The 14,789-nt window shown below is 38.3% G+C and overlaps 1 protein-coding gene across 12 annotated transcripts in view; it reads right to left on the bottom strand.

The window, feature by feature from the left end:
- gpatch2 (G patch domain containing 2) overlaps window positions 1-14,789 on the bottom strand; it is a 293,150-nt gene that overhangs the window by 257,997 nt on the left and 20,364 nt on the right. For all 12 annotated transcript variants that reach the window (XM_072265088.1, XM_072265093.1, XM_072265087.1 and 9 more), the window contains exons 2-3: window positions 9,071-9,775; window positions 3,837-3,898 (exon numbers count right to left, since the gene is read on the bottom strand). In XM_072265088.1, coding sequence (XP_072121189.1) covers window positions 3,837-3,898; window positions 9,071-9,775 — 767 coding nt within the window. The remainder of the gene's footprint in view (window positions 1-3,836; window positions 3,899-9,070; window positions 9,776-14,789) is intronic.

Below are 14,789 nucleotides of genomic sequence, written 5' to 3'. Positions count from 1 at the left end.
CATGGACCAGTTCAGTCCTTTTCCATGCTGTATGACTCAAAAAAGAATAGTTAACAAAATACACCTACTGATAATGTACATCCTAAGTAGCCACTGAGGAGCGACAGGGAATAATAGAGCATATATTACAGGTTGAGCACCCTTTAACCAAAATTCCAAAATCCAAGAGTATCTGAAATCCAAAACTTTCTTGAGCATGGCGCCACAAATGGAAAATTGCACAAGGCACTGGGAAGGTTCCCAGGCGAAGCACAGGTCTCAACGACAGTGCTGAGAATTGACTTCACATGTGTAACGAACAGAAGTTAATGAAAAATAGAAAAACACTGCATAAAGCAAAAATGAAGTTGTCCTTCATGTATTGAAAGGATGGATTTGTCAGCAGAGTGAACATATGTTACAACAGACTGAAGATTGAAGGTAATTATGAATTTGCAACAGGCTGGTTGCAGAAGTTTAAGAAAAGGCATGACACTAAACGTCTGAAGGTTTGTGGTGATAAAATGTCTGATGATCATGAAGCAGCAGAGAAATTCATTGATGAGTCTGCAAAGATTGTTGTTAAATGAAAATCTAACACACTGAGTAGCTGCACCACCACATGCAGTACTGTGCAAAAGTCTTAAGCAAATATATATATAGCTAGGGTGCCTAAGACTTTTGCACAGTGTTGTATTTGTTGATGTGGAGCAGAGAGCAAGTTTGTAAGCATAATGGGAGTAAAGGATGTTGGGAATGGCGAGGGTGAAGTGCCACAGGAGGGTTGTGGGACAGGTGGCAGAAAAAGGGTGCCAGGTTGGGGTGGGGTGGGGGGAATGGTGTAGGTGCAGACACATCCAGTCCCGAGACACCAGGCAAGATCACTTAATTCCAAACAATTGGTTTATTGATCGTTACAGAATGTTTCTCTGGTGCTTCCTGTTCCCTCCCCTCTCCCTTTCCCTGTTCCCAACCATCATTCTCCTGCCTCCTTGCTACTCACAGCCCACAGTAGAGACCAATATCAGAATCAGATGTATCACAACTTACATATGTCATGAAATTATTTTTTGTTGTGGACAGTGCAATACACAAAATTGCTACAATATTGTGCAAAAGTCTTAAGCACCCTAAGAAATATGCATATACTTAAGACATTTGCACAATACTGTATCTACCCAATTGCAATAGGTACTGCCTTACAGCTGCAGTAATACTGGTTAAAACACAAGCTGTTTTTGTGGAGAGTGCAGGTTCTCCCCGTAACTAGATGAGTTTGCTCCAGATGTTCCCGTTTCCTCCCAAATCCCAAAGACAGTTGGAATATTAATTGGCTATTGAAAAGTGCTGCTAGTGTGGTAGAATCTGGAACGAGATGCTGGAAATCTGGGGAACTTTTTTAAGAAATGGTACGACATAAATGTGATAATTAGTGCATGCTTAGTGGGCTGAAGGACCTGTTTCTATGCTATGTGACTCTGTGATTAATAAGATGATAAAGTAAAAAAAATTGGAGAAGCCAATACTCTCTAATACTTCAACTTGCATTATTCAGCTAAACGCTAGGAACAGATGGAGAAGCTTATCTTGAATTGCATAATTATACTTGAAAATCCTGCCCCCAAACATTTTGTCAGATTATTTCATAGGAGTAAAATACTGCATCAATTGACAAAATAACAAGGAAGTACTATTTAATACAAAGGGCCAAGGAAACAGTTATGTAAGCAAGACATCATTCGCTGAAGATTTCTTTAATTACAACTATTTGTTCCAATTGAATATAGGGAGCACTTCGTAATTACTTTGTGTTAGTGAAGTGCACTTCCCTTTTAAACTCAGCACACAATTTTACTCCAAGGCAATAACTTACAAGAGAGTACTTCAAAACATCCTAGAGATTGTTACTGGAAATGAAATTTTCTTTAAAAATTCACAATGCTATGAGACTACTTTACAAAAGCAAAATTGTAATTTAACTCTGCAACAGATGGTCCCAAGCCAAGCTGTGAAAGGAAGGCTAGTCATGGGGTTAACAACCCCATTCCCGTAAAGACCCAGTGCTTACAGAAATGCCAGCAGAAGCTCCAAAGACCTCATCCCTGTGAGACAGCAGATACACCAAGAAGATGGGCTAACCAGGGGCCATCGTGTAAAACTGACGCACGACAGAGGACTCTAGTAAGCTCCTGTCGGTGGCCTTTTTCACAGTAGAGGTGATGGGCTTTAGTAAGTACAGTTGCAAGAAAAAGTTTGTGAACCCTTTGCAATTACCTGGTATTCTGCATTAATTACACATAAAATGTGGCCTGATCTTCATCTAGGTCACAATAATAGACAAACAGTACCTGCTTAAACTAATTACACACAGACAACTGTAATTTTCAAGCCTTTATTGAACACATATATTTAATCATTCACAGTCCAGGATAGAAAAAGTATGTACTTAATAACTGGTAGAACCTCCTTCAGCAACAATAACCTCCACCAAACGTTTTCTGTGGCTGCTGATCAGACTTGCACAATGGCAAGGAGGAATTTTAAACCATTTCTCCACACAAAGCTGTTTCAGTTCTTCAATATTTCTGCAATACCTTGCATGAGCAGCCCTCTTCATGTCATACCACAGCATCTCAATTGGGTTAAGGTCTGAACTCTGACTTGGTCAATCCAAAACACAAATTTTCTTTTTTTAAAGCCATTCTGTTGTTGATTTATTTGTGTTTCGGATCATTTTGTTGTTCCATCATCCAACTTCGATTAAGCTTCAGGTGACGGACGGCTACCCTGACATTCTCTTGGAGAATGTCTTGATACAATTTGAAATTCATTGTTCCCTCAACAATTGAAAGCTGAGGCAGCAAAGCAGCCTGAAACTGTGATGCTCCTTTTACCATGCTTCATAGTTGGGATAAGATTTTGGTGTCGGTGTGCACTGCCCTTTTTCCTTAAAAACATAGTGGTGTTCATTTCTGCCTCAAAGTTCAACTTCTGCCTCATCTGTCTACAGAATATTGTCCCAGAAGTGTTGTGGAACATCCAGGTCATCTTCAGCAAATTTGAGGCATGCAGAAATGTTTTATTTGGAAGAGCAGTAATTTCCTCTGTGGTATCCTTCCATAAACACCATTCTTGTTCAGAGCTTTTCTTATAGTGGACACATGAACAGGGACTTTAGCAAGTTCTAGAGATCTCTGCTGGTCTTTTGTTGTTACCCTTGGGTTCTTTTTTTACTTCCTTCTGCAATGCACACTGTGTTCTTGGTGTGATCTTTGCAGGATGCCCACTCCTAGGAAGAGTAGCAACAGTACTGAATTTCCTCCATTTGTAGACCATTTATCTTACTGTGGACTGATGAACACTCAAGGCTTTTCCAGCTTCATGCAGCCCTACAATTCCTCTTCTCAGATCCTCTGAAAGTTGTTTTGATTGAGGAATGGTGCACATAACAGATTTTTCTTGAGAAGAGCAGGCTCTGTCAGTAACCTGACTTTGTGTGTCTTTTACAGGGCAGGGCACCTCTACAACCCACACCTCCAATCTTATCACATTGCTTGGAACACCTGACTCCAAATAGCTTTTGTAGAAGGCATTACCCCAGAGGTTCAGATATTTCTTAACCTAGACTGTAATAGTTTAAATGGTGTACTTGGTACTGATGAGAAGAAGTGCATTAGCTTGTGTTTTGGGCAGATTGTGTTTGTCTATTATTATGACTTAGATAAAGAGCACATTTTATGAATAATTAATGCAGAAGACCAGATAATTGCAAAGAGTTCACAAACTTTTTCTTGCAACTGCAGATAAAATTATAATTTAATGTACTGCTACTGAAGAAAAAAAAAGTGTACCAATACCTTGCCTTCCTTCATCATTGGTAAACAAGCCACCATCACTGCTGCTAAGGCTGCTGGATTCACTGCAATAAAAAAAGAATAGATCAAAGAAAAATTGATCTCTGAAATGTAGAATTTTAAACAGGCAAGTACTGTATGTAGTCAGATGGAAGTTGAATCCGATGATTTTTTTTTTGCATCAAACTGCAAAGTGTCACTATTCCATTAATTACAATGCATATTATTTTTGCCACATAAAACCACAGGAATCTAATAGGTTGCTGGCAGTAAACCAGATGGGGCTATTACTAGGTGCTGAGACAAGTGATGCATTTCACTATTTGGCTCCATCAAACGTTTATCTTTCCTTTCTTTTGCAATGCTAGTTGTCTTGATCCAGGAACATAACCACTCTGTCAGAATACACCAAAATTAAAATTCTTAAACTTCAATACATGAAGCAGAATTTTTCTCAGGTTTATTATTCTTGACAAAATTATTTCCCAAATAAAAACTAAATGCATTTCAAAGCAGGAAAAAATAAACTTCCAAGTTTATTCAAATCTCATAAAACCATAACACTGTAAGATATAGGAGCAGATTTACGTTTTTGCTCCATCAAGTCTGCTCCACCATTCGATTATGGCTGATTTATTTTCCTTCTCTACCCCATTCTCCTTGTAACCTTCAACATCCTTACTCATCAAGAACCTATCAACCTCAGTCTTAAATATACCTTCGTAGCCAACTGTTGCAATAAATTCCTCTGCCTCAAGAAATTCCTCCTCATCTCTGTTCTAAAGTGATGTCCTATTCTGAGGCTGTTCCCTCTGGTCCTAGACTCTCCCACTATTGGAAACATCCTCTCCATGTCCATTCTATCAAGGCTTTTCAATATTCGGTATTGTAAAGCCTAGATAGCTCTTGTTAAGCAGCCTCACATGTGGCACCTTGTCAAAGGTCTTCTGAAAATCCAAGTAAACAACATCCACTGACTGTCCTTTCTTTATCCTGTCTGTTAATTCCTCCAAGGATCTCTAATCTTCATCCTTAATAATATACTCCATGATCATCCTAACCACTGATAAAAGGCTAACTGACCTACAATTTCTTTTCTTCTGCCTCCCTCCCTTCTAGTTAGAATAATATTCCAATTAAAAAAATTCTACTGGTACCCTGTGAGAATCTATGTTGGGGCTTCAACTATTCATCATTCTTATTCAATTACCTGATGGGGTAGAAAACCGCACATCCAAATTTGCCAACAACACAAAGTTAGGTGGCATTATAAACAGTGTAGATAGAATAACTGAATTAAGGGAAATGTAATAAATAAAATGGATTAAGCAAAACTGTACCAGATATACATCAAAATGAGCAACTCCAATAGCATTCACTTTGGACTTAAAACAGATGCAATAGAATACTTTCTAAATCATGAAAAGCCGAAGACAGTAACATTTGTGAGTAAAATTATTCTATGACTGTAGAAGAAACCAGGAATTACTTGAGTAATTCTGGACACCACACCCATACCTTAAAAGTGATAAGATAAAACGATGCTGACCTCATTCACTTAATTAAATTTAAAAAAGAAACATACCAAACAACAGTGTATTTCCTAGATTTTAAAAATGTTGTGTATATTTGAGGAATTTTTTTTAAATTTTGAGGATTACTGAAAGGTTATATGGAGAATAATCATTTCTATGGGGCCTAGGATTAGGCAATATTGTGTGAAAGTTAAAATCTGAGGTAAATGCATCTCCATACAAAAGACAATGGTAATTTGTTTTTTTTCAAAAATAATAATCTTTCTAACCAAAGTTTTACTTTCAAAATCTGAAGAGGATTAAATAACATTATTTTTTATTAACCAATTGTGTTGACAGTCTTCAGGAAAAGTCAGGTATACTGAAATAGGTTAGGAATCACATTTAATAATGGAACATATTTTAGAGAGTAAATGACTTATACCTGTTGCATACTCCCAAAATATATACAAACATAAAATATAAAAGCACAACTTCTCATTTTTAAATTATAATTTAAAATGGCAACTGAAATTAGTCAATGAAAATGGTCCATCAAAATTTGGCTCAGATCAACACCCAGTTTCTTCAACTACAAAATGTAGCGGACCAAACTATTACATTTTAGTTTTTAAAGAAACAAAAGACCAACACATACGGAAAATTGAAACATAATTCACATATTATTTCAACTTGCCTAGTATTTCATAAATATTCATTATCATAATATTATCAATAATTATTTCAACTACACTCAACTCAGGCAAAGTCTGCACTTCTAAAAATTAAGTAGATTTATTTTTTTTTAGAATATTAGACAGACTGAAATAATTCAAATGCAAATGCACTGCTCAAGGCCAGACTAAGCTCCCTGCCTCTGTTACAAATCATACTGTTATCTGATGGTCACTGATTTTAGTTTGCTGATTAGATACAACAGCTTATATGCTATTTACGAATCAAGATAATTGACAGGCTGTTTCTATTCTGATTTCATTCTAAATGTGGAATGTTTGGACAGACCAATATAAAGAAAATATTGAAACGTAGCAATTAAACTGGTATCTTGTCTGAAGTGTATCCATAGGACAAGCATTAAATCTCATTAAATTTCATTAAATCTTACTCCCATTACAAAAGCTACTATCTTCTATTTGAGTATTGACTTTAGCCCAGTTTGAATGCCAATGAATCCATATTAACTTGCATTCTTGTATTGATGTAGTTCTAATTAGAAGGTAATATGTCAAACGCTCAAATTTTCTTCAACTTCACCAAAATGATTGGAAGTATTTATGTTTAGTGATTTAAAACAGTGTAGTCTTCAAGTTAAAATGATACACTGTCATAAAGGCTTCACTTACATAACAAATCAATGCAAATAAAACTTCCTGGCATTCTCCCTTGCATTTACTTTTCAATCCAAATATATCTCAAAATAATTACTTATTTAGTATTCTTTGGACTGGTTGTTTATGTTACAACTAGTTCTCTTACACACAGAGATGGTAAAGTTTAAGCATTTCTATACTATGCACATGCTTTTGTAAAGGTTAATAATTATGTTCCATTTTGCTTCTACATTTCCTGTCACTTCTATCATAGAAGTAAAGTTCTTCTACTTTTGAAATGTTGTCTGCTTGCCCAAAACTTATTGAAAAATCCTGCTGACTGCTGTGTCCTAAATCAAACCAGAATTAGGTCACATGCTGAACTGTAAACACTATCATACTCCTCAGCCCTGCAGGTGACATCTCATCTGTGTGGGAGAAAAATGATTACTTACACATATCTGTGTTGTCAAAATAGTACTTCTGAGGTAATTACCATTGTGGCGTGCCTCCTGCCTGGACTGGATGGATGAGGCCTGCTGCCAAAGGGTCACTATTCCCCCATATTTCTAACCACAAGCTCAGGTGTTCCACTACTGTAAATTGGTCCAAGCATGTCAGCAGTTATCTGTATTCCAAGCATCCTGCAGCCATCTTATGCTATACCACACACAGAATATTTGACTGGTACGTTCAGAAACTGATAACTTTCTGATGAAGAGCGATAACCACTAAGCATTACTGACTGGAAGTTGCTGAGTGGTAACTAATCAATTTCTAAATAAAACTCTACAAAGCTCTGTCAACAGTTTGAATCAGCCAATCCTATTAATAATAGCTTATACTTTCAGATAGTCATGATACAATGAGGTATCAGATACTATAATTCATTGGTCTTATTTTTACAAATAGCTTAATTTGTCACATGTTTTGAAATAACAGTTAAAAGCTGAATCATAAATTCAAGGGGAATGATGTTTTTAACAGAATTTTATTAGTCTAATCCAACCATATCTAAAATAAAACACTGTATACTGGCTTTTACAAAAGTGAAATGATTAAATATTATTGCCCCAGCAAATTCATCTCTGGGATAAAGAGTTAAAACTCCATTTTTGCCTCACTTAAAGCAACTGTCTTTCCTACTTCCTTGAAAAAAAAACACTGCATTAAAAGCCTTACTGTATTCAGATTTACTGTATACCTCAACTGGAAGACACGTCATGCATTTGTAGATGTGAAGGTAGGAAGGCTTTGATTAACAAATTTGGAGATAACATAACAGTTATTGTTGATAGTGAAGAAGTTAACACATCAGTGTGGTATAGATCAAATGGAAATGGGAAGTGTGTCACCAGATAGAATTTAATACAGGGCAAATTTCCAACAATAGAAGAAGAGAAATATAAATGTAAATAGAAGGTTACTTCTTTGAGATAGCTGAAGGTGGTTACCGCAGAGTTAATCTTAAGGTCCACACAACAAGGATGAATGAGGCTATGATTGATGATTTAATACAAAAGTTATGTAAGCCAACAGGAAAAGAGAGCCACACGAGGTTGAAGAGAGTCATTGACATGGACAGAACTTTATGCGGAGACACTCAAATAGGGAGAATATATGTGCAGGAATACTGGCAAGCTTAAAGACGATCAAGATTACTGATTTTGAGAAGTTGCTTTGTGCAGACTCTGACGGAGAAAGCCACATGTTAAAGATGAAAAAGTGAAAGAAGGCAAGACACCCAAAGAATTAGAAGAGCTAGACCAAGAGGAGATGTAGCATTAAGAGCCATTCTTATACCATAGCTGTTTGAATGGGTCAATGGTTGAAAAAAATAGCAAAGATCCAATAAAGGAAGAATACATCAACATTCCATGCAAAACTTTCATCCATATCAGGAAAGACTTAGCTAGAAATTTGTACTTGAATAATGTCTTACTTTAGTCACTATGAGGCAATGCTATAACCTTACCGATAAAGCTATATGAACTACCATTTCTTGATTTGCAGCTTCAGTTGTTTTGCATTGATACACAAATTAATCTGTAAAGGGATTGAAATACTTTTTATATGCAGTTATAATTCTGCATGCAGAAGTAATGAACATTTGTAATGTCCTTTTATTACAAATGGCTTGAATAACAAAAAAGAAAGTATAATTTCCCTGGTGCCAAGGTAAATACAAACATTATTCCACTCTAGCTGGTCAAAAATTACATCTAACTTTACACAGTCTTATTGCAACTTTGAGTGTTCCCAAGTGTGTCGGTTTGACATTCAATGTGAGCAAGTTCTGGCAATTCTTTTGAAAGTATTTCAAACCCTTCAGTTATATTTAAATACAACAATTTGTCTCAAAATAGGGAAGCCGGTACTTAATTTTAATAACCTGTCACTCATACTATCATCTGAGACTTTCCGTTCCTCATTCTCCATTTTGTCTCTATTTGTAGTGCATATTTCTTCACTTTCCACAACAACTCCTTCATCCGGGACTTCAAGTCGCTTTCGTTTGATGATCTTATCCTTGGTTATCTCCTGAACTTGGAGATGGAAATGGAGCTGGTTTGTTTCTGCCTGGTGTCTTTCTGAGGTTGTTGCTGGAACTTTGCCCTGGGTCAGTGGGTGAAGTGTATTAGTGACCTCTGCTGGTGAATCTACAGCCATACGTTTGACCTTCCTTCTCCTTCGCAAAGATCTACCAGCTAAGTTACTGTCTGTGATGGAGTCCGACTCATGCCAGGAGTGCCTTTTTCCTCTGATTGCTGTCATATTCAGGGAGGACAGACGTTTGGTAACTGTAAGGTGGTCATCTGAATCGCTGTAATTGTTATTTTCTCTGTTGTCACGAGTTGTCCCCTCCAAACTAGATTCAGAGACATCACTCATGCAGTGGCTGTATTCACACCACTGAGGTCCAATGTCCATACGCCTCTTCCTGACTTTCCTTTTCCTAGTCTGACGCATCAGTAGGCACGAAGCTGAATTACGGGAGGCTTCACCTTCAAAATTTGCGTACTTTCGTGTATGCTCAGAAGTCTCCTCCAGAGCAGAGACTAGATCTTGCACCAGCTCATCCATTTCTCTACAAGGCCTTAAAAACAGATATAATAAACAAGATTGTTAATGTGTGATTTTACATCATTTTAGGAATAACATTTGGAGTTTCTGCTTTAATTACAAATGTAAGTCCAATTTTGGCCTCTCTTTTACTACGCAGGTAGACATGAACAATTAAAAGTCTAAATGGACTATTCTATCATGAGTAATGTATTTCTATTGTTTTGAACATAAGAATACAAGAAAAAAGCAGGACCAGGTCACCCGCCTCTCAAGTCTCAACTGGACATACTGGAGGTTGTGGTTGAACAAAGGACCCTCTGGAAAACCTCGGCAATTCTGGACCATGTTTCTTAACCCCTGCATAACACCCTGGCTGAGCAGAGGAGCACTTTCAGTAGAAGACTAAGACAACTTAGCCCAAAGAGTGCAATATGAGGTTATTCTTACCCTCGGCTAGCAGGCTCTGTAATGAGTCAATCTATAGCTGGGGAAGTGATTTTGTAATCTTGTATCTAACTATCTATTTTCTGATGATCATGTTTGAACTGCCCAGGTTTTATCTGCTTCCCACAGTCTTTAATTCCCAGATCTTTGAACAATATATTTACTTCCCCTTTAAATCTCCCCATTGATCTATCCTGCACAACCTTCTAAAGATAATTCCAGAGAGCTACCAATCTCTCCAATGTTATTCCTGTACAACTCTGATTTCAATGACCATCCCTATTTTGGAACTATGTTAACACATTCAAGATTCTTCTAGTAATGAAAATATTTCTTCAAGCCCCCCAACGATCTTGTATGTTTCAATAGGGTCACTCCTCATTCTCTACACCTGAAAGGATAAAGATCTAATTCTTCTAGCCTCTCATGATAGGGCAATTTTCTCATCACCGGTGAATAGCCTAGCAAATCTCTTATGATTTCTTCCTAGGTCAGTATGGTACTGTTATGTGGTTTCAGTGGTACTATGCACAATTGTAACAACACTTCCCGATTACTAGACTCCAATAAACGCCAATACTCACTTGCACTTCCTGCACCAGCCTACTCATTATTTAGATAATAGTATATCTCTAGGTTAACCTACCAATGTGCATAATCTCTCACTTTCCACCCAGTAAATTCCCGTTACCATGTTTTCATCCACTCACTCAGCCTACTGAGTATATGAGTTAGGATGTCATAATGCAGCTGTACAAAAAAGTGCTTAGGCCATATTTGAAGTATTGTATATAGTTCAAATCACCAGATTACAAGCAGCATATGATAGCATTAGAAATAGTGCAGAAGATATTCCCCAGGATGTTGCCTGGAATGGACGGCTTTTCTTACAAGGAGAGATTGCATAGGGTTTATTCTCAAAAGAAGGCTGAGAGGTGACCTTATAGAAGGCCATGGATAATCAGAGTCTTTTTCTTAGCATGGGGAGTCTAAACTACAGAGCATAGGTTTGAGGTGGGAGGGAATAACTTTAAAGAAGATTGGAGCAGGAAGTTTTTTTCACACAGAGGGTGGTGGTTATATGGAGTGAGTTGCCTGAGGAAGTGGTCAGGCAGATAAATATATGTAAACCAACACCAGCAAACGAACAGTTTGGCTATCCAATTCAGGTAATGCAAAGTCCTTTTTTTATATAGTTTTTTTTATAGCTCCCAAAGGAGCATTTTTAACAATGAGCTAGCCTTATTTTGCAGAACTTTGGCAGATACAAACACAGTGCTTAAATGACATTTGGACAGGTACTTGGATAGGAAAGTAGTAATAGAATACAGGTCTAATATGTGCAAATTGGATGAGAGTAGACAGCAGACCATATTTGGCAAGGATGAGTTGGGTTGAATGTGCCATACAACTTTATGACTATCTATGTCCAGTTGCAGAGTCCCAATATTCTCATTCTAAATTGCACCTCCACTTATTTTCCTATTATCAGCAAACTCAGATGTGTTATATTCTGCTCCTTTCTTCAGCTTATTAACATGGAATATAAATAATTGAGGGCCATGAACTAATCCTTGGAACAACCCATTGGTTCCATCTGGAATCATCAATCCATGTTAATACACTTCCCTCAAGCCACTGAGCTCGGCTCTTGTGCACCAGCCTTTTACTGGCATTTTGTCAAATGTCTTCTGAAAATCCAAATACCTATTGGTTCTCCTCTATCAACTGTACTTGTTTCATCCACAAAGAACTCTTGCACAATTATCAAATATGATTTGCCTTTCAGTAAATCTGTATTGGCTTGCTTTGATTACATTGAGCTTCTCTGAGTGACTAATTAGAAACATAAGAACACAGAAAACCTACAGCACAATACAGGTCCTTCGGCCCACAAATCTGTGGCCAACATGTCCTTACCTTAGAAATCACCTAGGTTTACCCATAGCGCTCTATTTTCTGAGCTCCATGTACCTGTCCAGGAGTCTCTTAAAAGACCCTATCGTATCCACCTCCACCACCACCGCCGGCAGCCCATTCCATGCACTCACCACTCACTGCATAAAAAAATACCCCTGACATCTCCTCTGTATCTACTTCTAAGCACCTTAAAATTGTGCCCTCTTGTGCTAGCCATTTCAGCCCTGGGAAAAAGCCTCTGGCTATCCACACAATCAATGCCTCTCATCATCTTATACACCTCTATCAGGTCACCTCTCATCCTCTGTCGCTCCAAGGAGAAAAGGCCGAGTTCACTCAACCTGTTTTCATAAGGCATGCTACCCAATCCAGGCAACATCCTTGTAAATCTCCTCTGCACCCTTTCTATGGTTTCCACATCCTTTCTGTACTGAAGTGACCAGAACTGAGCACAGTACTCCAAGTGGGATCTGGCCAGGGTCCTATATAGCTGCAACATTACCTCTCGGCTCCTAAATTCAATCCTACGATTGATAAAGGCCAATATGCCGTATGCTTTCTTAACCACAGAGTCAATCTACGCAGCAGCTTTGAGTGTCCTATGGACTCGGACCCCAAGATCCCCGATCCTCCACACTGCCAAGGGTCTTACCATTAATAATATATTCTGCCATCATATTTGACCTACCAAAATGAACCACCTCACGCTTATCTGGGTTGAACTCCATCTGCCACTTCTCAATCCAGTTTTGCATCCTATCAATGTCCTGTTGTAACCTCTGACAGCCCTCCATACTATCCACAACACCCCCAACCTTTGTGTCATCAGCAAGTTTTCTAACCCATCCCTCCACTTCCTGATCCAGATCATTTATAAATATCATGAAGAGTAGTGGTCCCAGAACAGATCCCTGAGGCACACCGCTGGTGACTGGCCTCCATGCAGAATATGACCCGTCTACAACCATTCTTTGCCTTCTTGTGGGCAAGCCAGTTCTGGATCCACAAAGTAATGTCCCCTTGGATCCCATACCTCCTTACTTTCTCAATAAGCCTTGCATGGGGTACCTTATCAAGCGCCTTGCTGAAATCTATATACACTATATCTACTGCTCTACCTTCATCAATGTGTTTAGTCACATCTTCAAAAAATCCAATCAGGCTTGTAAGGCACAACCTGTCTTTGACAAAGCCATGCTGACTATTCCTAATCATATTATGCCTCTCCAAATGTTCATAAATCCTGCCTCAGGATCTTCTCCATTAACTTACCAGCCACTGAAGTAAGACTCATTGGTCTATAATTTCCTGGGCTATCTCTATTCTCTTTCTTGAATAATGGAACAACATCAGCAACCCTCCCATCCTCCGGAACCTCTCCTGTCCTCATTGATGATGCAAAGATCATTGCCAGAGGCTCAGCAATTTCTTCCCTCGCCTCCCACAGTAGCCTGGGGTACTGAATGCACTGGGAAGTGGAGGAAGGGAATGAGCACAACAAAGTTGGATCAGAGTGAGGAAAGTTGAGAAGAAAATTTTAACGTGGGAAAATGGGGTAGACAGCTCACACGTAAATAGGTGAGCATGAGGATTTTACCTGTCTGAGTGAAAATAGAATTGATATAGGAACTAAGTCTGGCTTGCTCTCCACTTTGTGAACACAGTGGGGAATAAAATTGGTTTCCCAGGGAATATGCTGTGGTGGCAATAACAGAAGCTTCACTCGCAATGGGGCATGACTGGCCCCTTAACTATCTCCCAGTGAAACCCAATCACAGGACAATTTACAATGACTGATTAACCTACTCAGTATGTCTTTGGACTGTGGGAGGAAACCGGAGCACCCAGGGAAAACCTACGCATTCCACTGGAAGAGTGTACAGACCCTCCTTACAGATGATGCCCAAATTGAACTCATGACATCCTGAGCTGCAGTGGCATTGTGCTAATCACTACACTGCCATGGTGCCCATGGTATTCAGCAAGGATAGGGAAGAGAATGGAGTATTATTACTTAAGTAAAATATTACATTAATAAATACACAGAAGTCATATGGATCATATATCTGGTTACAGTATTGGGTTGGAGAAAACAGACCAGTAACAGAACTGGTCGTGTTCTATGAGTTACAAATGAGTGAGAGATATAGAGGAGTTGATGACAATGGGGGAACTTTAATTATTCAATTATAAACTGACATAGTTGTAAGGGCAGAGTGGGTGAATCATTTTTGACTAATTATTTCTTCTTTGATTATAGATGCCAGCATCTTGCAAACAACAAATGTTAAGCTAACAAACCAACACCATATGCTTTTCATGTTCCTCTTTTTTTCAAACAATGGGGTTGCATTTGCAATTTTGTAACCTGATGATGAGCTTTGCAAAAACTCAACCAGTGTTGTGGCTGCTTCCTTTGCGTGCAGATCATCAGGACCTGCTAACTTGTTGATTTGTCTGCCTTTAGTCCCAATAGCTTCTCCATCCCTCAGTAATTGCTACAAGTCCTCCTATCAGAATTGTGGGGGGATATTTGCAGTGTTCGCCACTGAAAACTGTTGCATAGTATCGATTTAATTTATCCTCAACTTCCTTGTTCCATATTACCCTAGTGACCTAATTTTTATATATCCATAAAAAGCTTTGCTGTTTTTGATATTACTTGCATATTTTTTCTCATA

This window comes from Mobula birostris, chromosome 8 (genome assembly GCF_030028105.1).
Source record: "Mobula birostris isolate sMobBir1 chromosome 8, sMobBir1.hap1, whole genome shotgun sequence".
NCBI classification, from domain to species: domain Eukaryota; kingdom Metazoa; phylum Chordata; class Chondrichthyes; order Myliobatiformes; family Myliobatidae; genus Mobula; species Mobula birostris.
The sequence above is the reverse complement of the archived record's forward strand: the minus strand, read 5'-3'. Positions and strand labels throughout refer to the sequence as shown.